We start from the raw sequence: 14,133 nt of genomic DNA on the forward strand, positions 1-14,133 counted from the left end.
CTCTGCAGCATGTGAGTGGCTACTAGCAGACTTCAGACTTCCTGACTGACACACACATCTGTCAGGTCTGAAAACTCTGTCTCCTGGTCTGACCGGACCTCCTCTTGCTCTTTAGCAGACCTTTCTATGGCAGCGGAGGCAGAGGTGGGTGAAGCAACGTTGATATTTTCCCCCGTCAGGACGCACTCAGCCTCAACAGTCCCCACTTCCTGAGTGTGTTCATCTGACTCATCCGCCCCTCCGTCGGGGTCGGCGTTCTCTGAAGGTCGCCGGAGGCGGTGGGAGTCTGACAGATCGGGTGATTTCCCATCTGTCGTTTCGGGAGGGGAAGCCCTCAGACATCCCCCTTCTTTTGACCGGTGACTCGTTAAAGCCATCAGCTCCGTTGTGATCTGTGATTGGTCATTCCTCCGACACTCGTCACTGTTTGGCGTCTCTGCTTGTGGGTGACGTGGCGCTCCCTCTGCAGCCTGAGATGCCTCCACACAGGATGGGGAGGACGGCTCCTTGTGAAACTCTTCCTGACCATCTGACGCAGCTGTTGATTCGCCCACTTGGTTTGGCGTTTCCGGGGAGTTCGGCTCATTGACAGATATTTTTTCCGACCCATCATTGCCTATAAGAGTAGAACACTTAAATGTATTAAGAAATATAAAAATAAAAGACCATAGATGGCAGACAGTGATCAAAATATTGTCAAAATGAAGAGGATGCTTGAATCGCTCATTTACCTTCCTGGCCTTGAGGTCCTGGTAACACAGTCTGCTGAGGATTTAGGATGATAGCGTCTTTTCCTATTACAGAATAATGTTATTAATAGTAAGCCCCCTTACAGAAAGCAGTACAATCTAGTCACGTGTATGCAATTGCAAGAAACATTTGGAATGGATAGAACCGAGCATATGAAATTTGAGCAGATATGAGAAGCGATGGGAGAAAGTGAAATTCAGAGGTTAGAAAAGTAGTCGACTTCATTACAGTAGAGACATACTTCCATATATTCCCAGAGACACATTATAAGTCAGGCCTCCATGAAGCAAGAAACAAAGGGGAAGGAGAGGAAAGGATAAGAGATGCAAATTACTGTAAATAGTATGTGGAATAGCTGCTACAATACTGCACAATTGTCTGAATACATTAAGATATTTATGTCTACCTGGCAGGCTCCATAATCCGGCCACCTCTAGTGTCTTTAGCTTCTTCTCCAGCTCCGCTACTCGAGTTCCTAGAATCCTAATCACAAAAGACAGGTTTTGCAAAGACACACGGGAAGGGAGGTGATTCAGCAGTTCTGTCTAGCGACCATTTTATTTATCTGTGCCACATTATAATCAAAATACAAATTGGAATCATCATTCTCATAACGGATGCTGGAAAATATTATATCCGGTACTTGTTGGTTTGGCGCTGGTGCTGAATGACCATGTTCTTCTCATGGATGGTTTCTAGCAGCGCCGTGGCGAGGGACTTGAGGTCTGAGATGGACTGGGGAGTCACTGGCAAACTGCAGCCGTTTTCCTCAGAGAGCAACAACTCTTGCACTGCACACACATAAGCAGTCAGGGTTTAAGAAAGCACCAGACATCATATGCCATAAGACTCCGACTTTGACATGCTTGACTAGATCATTTTAATAAATTATGAAGGGTGTTCACTTCTCTTGAGTAAGCACCACTTAAATGAAGGGGTTACAGACTCATGTTCCCTTTGTTCAGTGCATGTGCAAATGTTTACGTGCAATTTTGCAATATTGTACAAAATGAAGTGTCGTTTTTTTTTAAATATAATGGTTCTGACCTTGTTTGGCAGAGAGGACCCCAGTGAGCGCACTGCTGTTGGGTTTCCCACAGATTTTAGAGTTCTTCCTGCTCTCCAGGGCGCTCTGGAATCAGAAAAATATTAGTAATGAGAAAAAAACTTTGAGGAAAAAACTATTTTTTTAGATGCACATTCTTTAACATTTGTAGATAGCTTAGTGTCTATTATCATCACATCCAGGGCAATTAATACATTAAAAAAAATCTAATTTGAAGCACAGCTTTAAGTACCTTGTACTTCAGAAGATTTGTTTTGAGCATGTTGACCTCCTCTTGAAGTTGACCGAAGCGGTCATGTAAATACCTGGAAGAAATATTTGGTCAATTGCCACAATACAGAATTAATTTACCTCATAAACCTTAAGTATATTTACACTGGTTATTACTGGTTATTGTCATAACTAGAGCTGCTGCTGTTACCGCATTACCGCGGTAACGCAATCACTTCACGCCCACCGCAGAGTCAAGCTGATCACCGCTTCACCGCTGGGTAAGGAAAAAAATCAATACCGCGGCAGCTCTATTCATAACCAAATATAAGCCAAATTTAATAACTCCTTGTAACTCTTAATACAGGTTTTACTTCACTTGACGCTAACCAATGTAAACACGTGTTTTGAAGCCTCAGAATATACTTAAGACTCAAGTGTAGATGCCTCACACGCTGTCCTTGTATCAAAAACCAATCACGCTCTTAATTGAGAGTGAAAAAGATGTCGATCTAATGAATTAGTAGTGGGTGAACAGTGTTTTTGACAGGGAGCACCATGTTACAATTACAGTTTGTGCCTTTAACTGTGGAAAATATGCCACCTTCCTAATATTCTTGTGAGCCTCCTCTGCACCACTAATCTAGCAAGAACAAGAGCAACAAACCTGTTCTCCATGCAGAGTGCATCTATGTCTAAAATCCGTATCTCATCATTCCCCAGGATATGGTTAATTTCCACATTGAGACGATGTGCTTTCTCCTGAAACACGTTCCGCTCGGCCCGTACGTCCTGCAGTTCGTCAGTTAGCGACTTCACACTGTGCTCCAGCACCTCGTTCTGCAGCAACAGAGAACACACTGAGTAAGTGAATGGAGATTTACTCTGTCTAAACTAATGCCAATCCTTCAGATTGTTTTACTTGTTTACAGGTATAACATTTCATTTTCTTGTATTTCTCTATATTTTGTGATGTGTGAAAGGAAACTCACAGCAGTTTTGACATCGTGTATGGGTCATCAGTCTTGCCTTGAGAGAAGTTAATACCTCTTAAGCAATATTTTACATATTTTTCTATTATGATGATATTTTGCGCTGATTCATCAGTACTGTCTGGTGTGTGGTGGGTGGTCCCTTTCTTAATAAAGTTATAAAGTGCGGTAAAATAAAAGGAACAAAGACATAAGAAACAAATATATTAACAATCAGCTATAAGAAGGAGAGGAATTGCACCGATGGCTCCATTAAAGCCCATACAGTAGCATCCACTGAGCCATTGTGAGATTGTGAGTGTTAATAATGTAAGAAAATAATGTAAAATCTTGTATATCTAGTCACAAGCAAATAATTACTGTGTTCCAATCTGATCTTTGGTTGACAGGATGTTGTTAAATGGTGACGATGTTGATTCCATGAGACAGACGGTCCATTAACTGAATATCTCCTAAACAGCCTGAACCCGCTTTAAGCGATGACAAGACAGAAACCTAAACGACGGGTAACAAGTCCCACTTCTCACCTGTTCTCTCGCTCTTTCCAGCTGTCTGACCAGGTCTTCTCTCTCATGGGCAGGGAAGTGTCGAGCGCCAACCTCCTCATCTCCCAGCCGCTGTCTAGTGATGGTCATTCGTAGGAGCTGCGGGATGAGAGACCCAGCAGTAGTCAGTTCACTTTTCTATTACTTTCTGCACAGTAGACACAACATGTAATCCTGCTTTGTTTTATTCAGTGAGTTCAAATTCAGTTGAAGGCCATTCACTTGAATCACTTAAATCTGTTCAAAATTGGCTGGTGAAAAGACACAAAAAGGGTGATAAAAGCCTGATTTGATATAGCTGCAATTTTGAGTATGGCACACAATGCGACTTTGTACCTTGTTGTCACCCTGGGCTTCTACCAATCGCTGTTTCAATTCCTTCACCTCCTCAGACAGTTGGCTACTTTTTTCTCTGGAGTCTCTCAACAGCTGGGCTAAATTTACCTGAATAAGAGAAGAGCACATTTCAATTAATTTGTCTGACAAATTATCAAGGAGTGACATGTTGTGGACAGGGCAATGTAAAGCTGCACTAGGCAAGACTTGTATGTAAAAATACACCTGTCTTTTCAGCCTAAAGCACAAAGTGGGGCTGCAGTCGATAAGAGCGTCCCATCTCCACTAATTGAGATCCTGTAGATTTTCCCTATTTGCCCAAATGAAGGGTTAGGGTTGGGAAGTCACAAATCAAAACTTAACAGTGAGATACAAACTGTCTCCTAAGCAGCAGTGTGCATCACTCCATCCAGAGAAAGCTGCACACACTAATGTTTGATATTTTGCCCTTTGGTTTCCTTTGGTATAAAGCATCACAGACCGGCAGGTTGGTAAACATGAGTGTGCTGTGTGCTGTTTACTGACTTCACATTACATGATTTCTGGGTACGTGCCAACGTGCGATGTTGTTGCCAAGTGCAGCTTTAACAAGTATTTGCCAGAGAATGTATTTGTGTTTGGACTCTACTCCACAAAGAATGTCAGCCGCAGAAAATCACTCACTTGATTCCGCTTCTCAGGAGGCAGAGTGGGGTCTCCATCCTAGAAGTTATGAAGAACAAACAAGCAAAAAAAGGAAAATTATCATCATCAAACATAATATCTCCAATATTTACTATACCAAAAGAGACATGTTATTCTCAATATTGATGCCTACACTTTAAGGCTTATAATGCATGTTCAGGACTGTAACGATCCAGCATTCACAGATGGCTTACAATGAGTTCCCTGTACTTCTTCTTGAGCCCCTGGTGCCGCTCGCGCAGCTGGTTGGCCATCAGCTTGTACTGGTCCCTCTCCTGCTGGCAGGTGTCCAGCTCTTTGGACAGAATCAGAAGAGCCTCTTTCTTGCTCTCCAACTTGCGCTTACACACCAGGAACTGCATGCAAACACAGAGGTTTCGTAAAAAAAAAAACAAAAAAAAAAACAAGCCTTTATCAAAGCGAGGCAACCACATTATATTTTTAATATAAAATCACACCCAGTTATTAGGCCAATGTCATTCCATACATCCAGAAAGTTTACAAAATAAACTATAGTAGTTCATTACAGAATATTTAGTAATAAAAAGATGAGCATGAGCTTTCATGTGTAGTCTAAATGTATTGATGTAACAAACATGGATGATATAATATTCCTGCTGAGACATTATAGCACATGGGCAGCATCCTGGTACAAAGTATAACACAACACCTACAGTGTTGCATGGTGTTTGCATTGCGTTATCTTTGAAGGCGTTGGGCTCTGCAGGCACAATGAAGAAAAGAGGAAAAACAACTGTTTCCTTATCCACATGCCCTGCAGGCTGTGACAGTACCCGGAAGGTTGAACAGTTTTAGTGTATTTGTCTACAGTTAACCCTGCATTGACCCAGAACGACTGGGAATTAATCCCATTGACTCTGCTAATCCAGACCACAGTTTCGGGTCGGAATAGGAGTCGAAAGACACAATTTAAAGAGTCTGAAGTAAAACGACTTTACAGTTATCATGACGGCTTGATGTAAAATGCAAAAGAAAGTCAAACATTAGTACGGATGCCTTGCAGGTATTTTACACTGTCCTCGTCTCATGTCTGCGTCTCTCCTCTCTCACCTCATTGACTAGCCCCTGCCAGTCGCTCTCGCTTCTCCTGGAGGGATTCATCTTTTCTTTTTTCTTTTTTTTTGGTTGTCCTGAAAAGGCCGTTTGTTAATGACGCAAGGTGACTTTCACATCAGCATCTTCGTATTGATTTTGCCATCGCTGCTGAACAAATTGAGAGACATTTGGCATCAAAACAGATTAGCTAGGTCGACCTCACTTCCGCCTGTGAGACGTCAGCGGAGCGTCACGACGCATTTGGAGATCCTCGTAAAACTGGGAACTTCAGAGTCCAGTGACTAGTAAATTAAATTGATCATTTTGAAAATTAAAATAAAACGTCAAAGTACTGTATAATTATGCGAATTTTTCGTATCTTGCGACGTAGTGTATTCAAAATATACATAAATATTTAGGTTACAGATGCCATTTCTCTTTCTAATTTTATAGACAATAGTTGGACAACACCATGAAGAAAAAGGTCACACGGCATCATTCACAATTATGATATGGCTTTAATGGTAATTCTACTTTACAGTAGGCCTAATGTTAAGGGTACAAATTGATAACCTAACTTGTAGTGTCAGATTTGGTTTTAAATAGATCTGTTTCATGAACTTAAATATACGTGAAAATGTATGCAAGTGTGTAAAAGCATCTGGGTGTTGGGTAGTTTTGGGGCAATGTTTTGTTTCATATTCTAACATTGTTCTTAGATTCATATCAAGGTAATATAACGTGAATGTACTCTGTACCCCAACAATAACAAATTGTATAAAACCATATGTTTTGTATTTGCCCTGCTCTTCCTTAGGCCCTTGGGATCTTTCAGGGTTTAGATAGCTTTATGCCATCCCAGCTGCCTCTGACATACAATACTAAAACACATTGTTGCTATGGGTGTGATTGTTAAGACTTGAAAATTAGGCTACGACATCCTGGTATTTTCATTATATTTATGTTGGACATGTAGATTTTTGGACAGGGAAAAGCAGTAATATGATACTAATTTATCGTGATTCCTAAAATGGGGTGAAGGCACATGCATACAGATGGAACAGGAAAATACTATATATACAGTATACCCATTTATTGCACAAGTGGAAGAAAAATACTGTGAACTTGATGGCATCTCTTTGCACAGAAAAGTCCCACAGATCTGTTTCTATGGAGTTGATTTGTGCATTCAAGCATATAGGTCATGCCCACCAGGAGACTTTGTTTTCAGCAGAAAGGACAGACTTAAATATAGCTGGCAAAGTCAGAGCATTTCATCTTGGGAGTGAGTTTACATCAAGGGGCGGCTGTTTTCAGTGACGTAAACCATGTTACATCTCTACACACCTCAACAAGGTCCAAAAAAATCCAAATTCTTAAAAAAGAAAGCAGATTCTTCTATGTATTTGACTCACATTTTTATCCAGCACTGAAAGATTTGAGGCGAAAGCATGTGTGGGAGCACTGGATGATAAAGCCCAGTCTCAGTGTGTTGCTGACTAACCTGACTGTCTAGCCATAGACGTGACTGGACTCCACAGGGAGGGCAGTATAGAGGGAATATCCATGTCATATTGAATGATAGCATAGTCTGATCAGACCGATAACTGTAACTGTAAAAACACATACCACATTTGTTAATTTCACTATCCTGCTTTTCTAAAATGTGCGCTGCCTCTGCGAGTGGCTTCTCCTCTGTAGCAAGTGGAAGAAAGTGCTACCTCAGAAGCCCGGTGCTGACAGCACTATAAATTTAAAACATGCTGTCTGGGGCACTTTATCTTTGCAATATGGCCACATTTCACTGTCTGTGGTGCTTCTTCAAAGTATGGAGGACAGAATCAAAAACGAACCAGTGATCTACCGTTACATGTGGTTATATGTTCTTTAATGCATTTTCAACAAACTTATTCTAACATAAGAAACTTTTCTTTAACATAAATTTATTCCACTTTGTATGGTGTGATGTGTAAAAGATTACTTGTTAATCACAATATTACTGTATTAGAGTGGAAAGAGTCATTAATTGGCAATGAGGTAATGACACTCTCTGCTATACATCATTATAATGACCCAGTCATTGTTTTTGGAAGCTGAGAAATGAGGATATGAAAATAAATTAAATTGAATTAAGATTCATAGTCCAAGCCTAACAGTCTGTAATCTTTTTAAATCTGTACATTCGTTGTAAAATATTAAAAGATAAATAAACAAAAGAGCACACATTCATGGTTTAAGAAAACTTAAATGTGTTCCCACAAGGCATTTCAAGTTATGTTGCAGCATACAATATCTCATGATTGTAATGGCAATTCAGAGCAATACTTACTATTATACATCTTGCATAGGAATCATGAGTAAATTATTTATGACATTTTGTTTTGCTATTAATCAGGCACTCTATTCATCACATAGCTTGGCATAAATGTTTTGCCGTTCATCATTAATTAATGTTACTTAAGCTTATAATATTCAGGAAATATCATTCAACCGTATTTTTGATGAGTACAGCAACCTTCTCTGTGTCCTGTGCATCACAAATCATCAGTCATGAGGATTATTGAGATGAGATGGCTTCAGAATTGCTTCGCTAATCAGCTGGCTCAGAAAGAAAACATTCCAGCTGTCTTAAGAAAATGAATTAGACATATAGAGGTTTGGAAGGGTTTAGGATAACTTGTTAGACATTTTGCTTGAAGATGCCATAATAAAAGCCAAAAACATCTCTAATATGCCATAAAATAATTGTCATGCGGATTACATTTCAAATATTGCCATTGGTTTATATTGCTATTGTCCTTCAGTTTCAAACTACTCTTGGTCTATCATTAATCATACCATCATAGCTGCTAGAAATGCATAGGAGTTGCAGACACTTGCAAGACAAAGATCTTTGTCTCAGACTAACTAACTAAGTTATATCTTATTGCATACAAGGAAGATATACAGTATTTGAGACTCCTTTCTCAAACACACACAATATCTGTTGATCTGAATGACCACCAGATATTGTGATCAATAGTTAAAATGAGCTGTAAGGCATTATAAGCTTAAATCTACAATAATATGCTCAAAAACCATTGATTTGCCCTTGAAGCTGGAGGAGAAGATGAAATTCCTCCTGTCGGTGGTCACCACAGTAAAAGACCGCGGGGACTGCACATAAATGTCCTTGAACTTGGCAAAGGTCTTGGTCTCCGTGTCCCAGAGGTAGATTTGTGTGAAAGAATAATCGCTGCCGAGGGCCAGGTAGTGCCTGTCCGTGAAGGTGAAAGGTTGGAGGATCATTGCCCCGCGGGACGGCAGAGCCTGCACCTCAGTGAACTGTTTGTTGCTCCACTTGAGGACTTTGGAGTCACCGATGTAGCAAGTCATGGCCAGATAGAGCTCTTCTTCCACCCGAAAAGCTTTGACCGCCACCACATCGTCGACGTTCGGGATTTCACCGTGAAGCATGAACTTCAGGGTGCTCTTGTTCCACAGGTAGATCACGGGTGGCTGGGAGCGACTGGCCAAGATGAGGTGGGACTTCCCATCCATGTCAATGAACTCCGCATCTGTGTCGCGGAACCATTCATGGAGGAACTGGTAGGAGTAGAAACCAGTTTCGTTGCGGTCTGGCTGGTCGCTCCACTTGTACAGTGTAGACAAGCCGGCCTTGGAGCTGTCCACGATCACAAAGTACCACTCACCGTCCATTTGGAAGACTTCAATATCATTGGGCTTCGAGATGTTGAAGACCTCAATAGTTTGAAACTTTGTGAACTTGTTCTGTTGATCATCAAACTTGTAAATGTGGGAGCCACCAAAGAGCTGCGTGACAATTATCAAGACGTGGTTGTCAATCAGGACCGACTTGCATCCAACAACAGACTTCCCTGTTGTTAAATAGGAGATAAGTAGTTAAAGTGGTAAAACAAGACAATAAATCATCACTTTACTATATATAGCAGCAAAACTGTAAATTATTCACTGACATTAAAGTGAAGGATTGACACTAATGCAATTAATTTCCTCATTTTATGTAAAACATTAAGGAATGCAGGGCAAGTTACAAGTTAACTTTAAAACTTGGGTTGTTGTCAAACCTGTTATATTGTCAAATCGTCTGAAATTCATTTCAATGTGATCCCATTCCATGACCACACAGCTGTTGGAATTGGGGGCAGCCATCGCCACATAGATGTCCTCTTTAAAGGAGAAGATGTCCGCTGACATCGACTGAATGGGAATGGACTGATGACGGACAAAGTCTGTGAAGAAGACAACAACAGCACTGTTGGTTAGCTAACAAAATGAAACAGTAGATAGAGTGCATTTAAAACTGCGCTGCTTGGATCATACATTTCATGCTGTGGCAATTTTCTGGTTGACATATTTTGGTTTGAAAGCTTATGCTTTCACATGGGCCTAGAATGGCAGTATGCTATAGAAAGCCATTCCCACAAACAGAATTTTGATTTTATATACTTCATTGATCTCCCAAGGGGGAAAATCTCTTTTAACGCTCTGGTTGGGGCTCAGACGGCTCACGTGGCGCGTTTGGTGTAGGTAGGAGGTAAGTGTCTTGCACAAGGATACTAAAGTAGTGGCTGGGGATCGATCCCCAACCCTCTCACTAACCACAAGACCGTCCTGCCACCTCAAAATACGTTGAGCTACTTTGCACACAGATTTTCTGTTACATTGAGGCGGCACAGTGGCTCAGTGTTTGTGTGGGTTTCCTTCCATAGTCAAAGACGTGGAGCTGAGGTGAACTGAAGACTCTAAACTTCCCATAGGCGTGAGTGTGTTTGTGTGTGATGATGTTTCTTTTTTCACCACTGATTTTAAATCTAAAAACAAACAGCATAAAGTAAAAACTTATTTTTGATAACTAACCATTTTACAACATAATCACATCAAGGCATGCGTCTTGACACTTATTGACACCACAGAGGTTCTGATCTTCTCTATCCATTAGTAGTTGGATGAGGCTGGGCGAGGAAGATGGAAAATCTATCATAGCTACACCATCATATTAAGATAAAGGAATCCTACGTTTTTTTTAAACAGTGGTTACAAATAGCTTCCATAAAAAAAGTGAATAGAAACATTATGATGAATAGTGTAGTGTGTGTATGTGTGTTTGTGTGTTTCATCTCTATTGTTTTAGCTCTAATGTATATGTGATTTTATGATCATTGTTGAATTATTGAGTGTAAATAGTTGGTGAATGCACTTTTCATTGATATTATTGCGCTGTTCTGAATTATTTTGATTTCACATATTTCTGTATTTGGGTTGTTTTTTTACATCATATTTTCAGATGTGCCATAATTATTATTGATTGTGTATTTGTCATTTTACCTGTGGAGATGCACTCGCCCGGAGGAATAGGAAGGTCATTGAGCCGCTTGCCCTTCATTTCGCTGGGGCCTGCACAGTAGACATCTGATACAGTGGCATTTGTGTTTTTCAGCCATGTCATCAGCCACTTGTTCTCACAATTGCACTGAAAGGCATTGCCTCGCAGATCCCTACCATGTGGTAGAAGAGACCATCAGCAGTTACACAGAACAAAGTTAGCCTGGCGCCCGCTTACTGAAAGAAATATATCTGATGAGGAGAAAGGAGGCTACTGACAATACAGAAGGACTCCAGGTATTAGAAATGCACTGTGCAGCACATAAAGTACAGTAAGCAATTTAAAGTGTTATTGTGTGTACGTACTGTATGTAAGCAGCAAATTACAATTCCAGCTTGTACCTACTGCCTGATAGCCATAGATATATTACGATATCCTGTGTCAACATGTCAACTTTTCAGGAACTCAGAAAAACAGCCTTGTTTTTAGCTAGATGACCATTCATTTCTGAATGTATCTAATTACCTTTAAAAAGGTCTCATAAACCTAAGAGGTTGTAGAATCTTCTCAACCAATAGAGGAACCACTTAATGAAGTTAAAACCCTAAATTGGAGTTACAAGGTTTTCACCAGACAGCACTGATGCACTAACTGTCAATGAGGACAGAGAGACAGACTTTACATTCGTGTTGCATATCAAGAGTCAAGCATCATCTTATAGCACAGAATGCTGCCAAACACAAAGCACAGCCTGAGTCAGCTGGACTTTGCGAATGCAGCATGGAAAAGCCCCCCCTTCAACCCCCCCCCCCCCCCCCCCCCCCCCCCCCCCCCCCCCCCCCCCCCCAACACACACACACACACACACACACACAGCTGATACCACAATTGCTTACTCACATTTCCAGCAAGGAATCCAAGTCAAAGAAGAGATCCCTTGGCAGAAACCTCATCTTGTTGTTGGCAAGTGATCTAAAACAGAGCCAAATTTTAGTGAGTCACCATTTCCCAGTCTTTTGTTTCAGATGAATTACTGGTTTCTCTCTTTAATATGCTCTACTGTTTAAATTAGGTAGCAGAGGTTTTGATGTGTAACTCCAGCAGACTTACAGATGAGTCAAATCTCGGAGACTCCGAAAGGCATTTTTGGTGATAGTTTGGATCTTGTTCCCCTCAATAAATCTGTTCAATGAATAACAAAATACTGAAGTGTATTAAATGCTGACATGTAGAGTATACAAAATAATACAAATTTGACACATTGAATTAAAAAAAGCAGCCAGTTTGTTGAATAATACTCACAAATATTCTAGATGAGGAAGGCCAGAGAATGCATCATCTTTGATTGTGGTCAAAGAATTTGCATTTAGAAGCCTGTAAAGAGACAATACATGAAAACTGACTAAAGTGACACTGAAAACTCTCCTCTTTGTCTCCTTTGTTTCTTTTCTGACATGATAGACCCAAAATATGTAATCTGGATTATTGATTTATCCATGAACATGGCCCACTCTTTGTGTGTGTGTGTACATGTGTTTAATTATTTTCTTGTACCTATAGATAATAATGATTTGTGAGCTGTCTCTAAAACTAATGTGTACATTACTAATCACCACTCCATCACTGGTAGTTTCAGGTGGCAGTTCAACTTACAGCAGCTGAAGTGATGGCATAAGTGAAAACATGCCTTCTGTAATTTCAGCAATGGATCCATTTACTATGCTCCTGTTGGAACAAACACAAACACAGGATCAGAATCAAAGTCAAACTTGGACTAGGTTAGCCTAATACTGTACCACCCATATGAGGTGAGGACCGTCCGGGGAGGCACGGGATAGCAATGAATTGTCTCCTTGAACACAGTATCTGTTGTTCTTCATTCAAAAGACAGTCCAATATGTGATTCGCTTAAGAAATATTATTTGCTACTTACAGTGAATTGATGTCACTCGGTATAGTCCGTGGGACCTGCGAAGTGCCGACGCAGATAATCGTCTCCTTAGAGCAGGAACATCCTGAAGGGCATTTGAAATTCCTTTTAGATTCAACCGCTCCATAAACACACAGTAGAGCAAAGCCGATCAGCAGCCAATGCTTAGTAGATGACATGTTGATTCTTGAACATTAGTGATGGTAATCAGTGAGACCGAGGTCAGTGCGCGCTGCCTTTATCCGCCCGGGCTACATGAAATGCAGCAGTGGAAACCCCTGACTCAAGCTGATACTGCTGCAGCTGCGTGCCGGAAGGATACTTCATTTTCCATCAAAACTCAGCTCGTTAGTATTCACAGCGCTTTATTGTGGAGATTGATTTTTTTTTAGGAAATTTATTATTCGGGTTTATTGCGACAGGCATAATGCAGATCAGGCCAGTCTTGATCTCCACATGATCACATCTTCAGATTCACTTCCATACATTGTGAATCTAGTTTCGCATCCATTACCTGTCTGTCAAAAATTTTTGGACCAATAATACCCAAGAGACGACGCAGTATAGCAGTCAGTGAAATCAGATTCATACACATTTAGGCTGTTTTGTTGATGTTAGTCAAACCATTGCACAGGCCCATTAGGGATTATCACGTGTCCCATGCGCCTATCCCTCCAGTTTAAAGCGACTTCATCAGCAGGCCACTCAGGAGGAAACTGCAGAACAAGCAAGATATTTTCCTAACCACACACTAACTCTTTATAGGTAAACAGCCTGGGGCAATACTATGGGCTATATATCAGCATGGTTTCCCCTTTGACTATTTTGACAACAACATGCATAAGAAACATCCTTCTTTTCAATAACGTTACTACTCCCATGTATTAGGTTATTTTCATTTCATTTCAATGTTTATTTGAATAGGTTTATTTGAATAGGGACAGATACATAGACATAGAACATTTAAACGAAAATAGTCTGATGTCACATATCATATCATATAACATTTATAGCCTCAGCTAATTTGCATTAAGGTCAGATTTGCTAGGATAGATAGAATAATGGTTGGGATAATTATTCTGAGGTATTAGATCTTGTTTTGGGCCTACAGTACATTCATATTGGTTCTGCTCAAAGGGTGTAGGCCTACTGTTTGTGTGGAACAGCTGAATTTAAAAGGGGTAAACACACACACACACACACACACACACGCATCA

At 40.6% G+C, this 14,133-nt stretch overlaps 2 protein-coding genes across 2 annotated transcripts; both read right to left on the reverse strand.

Annotated features, from left to right (window-relative positions):
• Nucleotides 1–8: 8 nt before the first annotated feature.
• Nucleotides 9–5,856, reverse strand: LOC139649750 (coiled-coil domain-containing protein 149-like). The gene is made up of 12 exons (XM_071526240.1): nt 5,655–5,856; nt 4,778–4,939; nt 4,563–4,601; nt 3,900–4,007; nt 3,546–3,662; nt 2,694–2,866; nt 2,049–2,121; nt 1,798–1,882; nt 1,394–1,541; nt 1,157–1,233; nt 732–794; nt 9–616 (listed from the first exon to the last, which is right to left on the reverse strand). The coding sequence occupies exons 1-12, from the start codon at nt 5,703–5,705 to the stop codon at nt 33–35; spliced, it is 1,680 nt and encodes a 559-aa protein (XP_071382341.1). The 5' UTR covers nt 5,706–5,856; the 3' UTR covers nt 9–32.
• A 2,825-nt stretch (nt 5,857–8,681) lies between these two features.
• Nucleotides 8,682–13,095, reverse strand: LOC139649751 (leucine-rich repeat LGI family member 2-like). The gene is made up of 8 exons (XM_071526241.1): nt 12,920–13,095; nt 12,640–12,711; nt 12,289–12,360; nt 12,097–12,168; nt 11,887–11,958; nt 10,989–11,158; nt 9,728–9,892; nt 8,682–9,517 (listed from the first exon to the last, which is right to left on the reverse strand). The coding sequence occupies exons 1-8, from the start codon at nt 13,093–13,095 to the stop codon at nt 8,682–8,684; spliced, it is 1,635 nt and encodes a 544-aa protein (XP_071382342.1).
• Between the last annotated feature and the right edge of the window lie 1,038 nt (nt 13,096–14,133).

This window comes from Centroberyx affinis, unplaced genomic scaffold (assembly GCF_046629955.1).
Source record: "Centroberyx affinis isolate AG114_WGS23_722 - 3 ecotype Tasmania unplaced genomic scaffold, CSIRO-AGI_Caff_v1 ptg001396l_1, whole genome shotgun sequence".
NCBI classification, from domain to species: Eukaryota; Metazoa; Chordata; class Actinopteri; order Beryciformes; family Berycidae; genus Centroberyx; species Centroberyx affinis.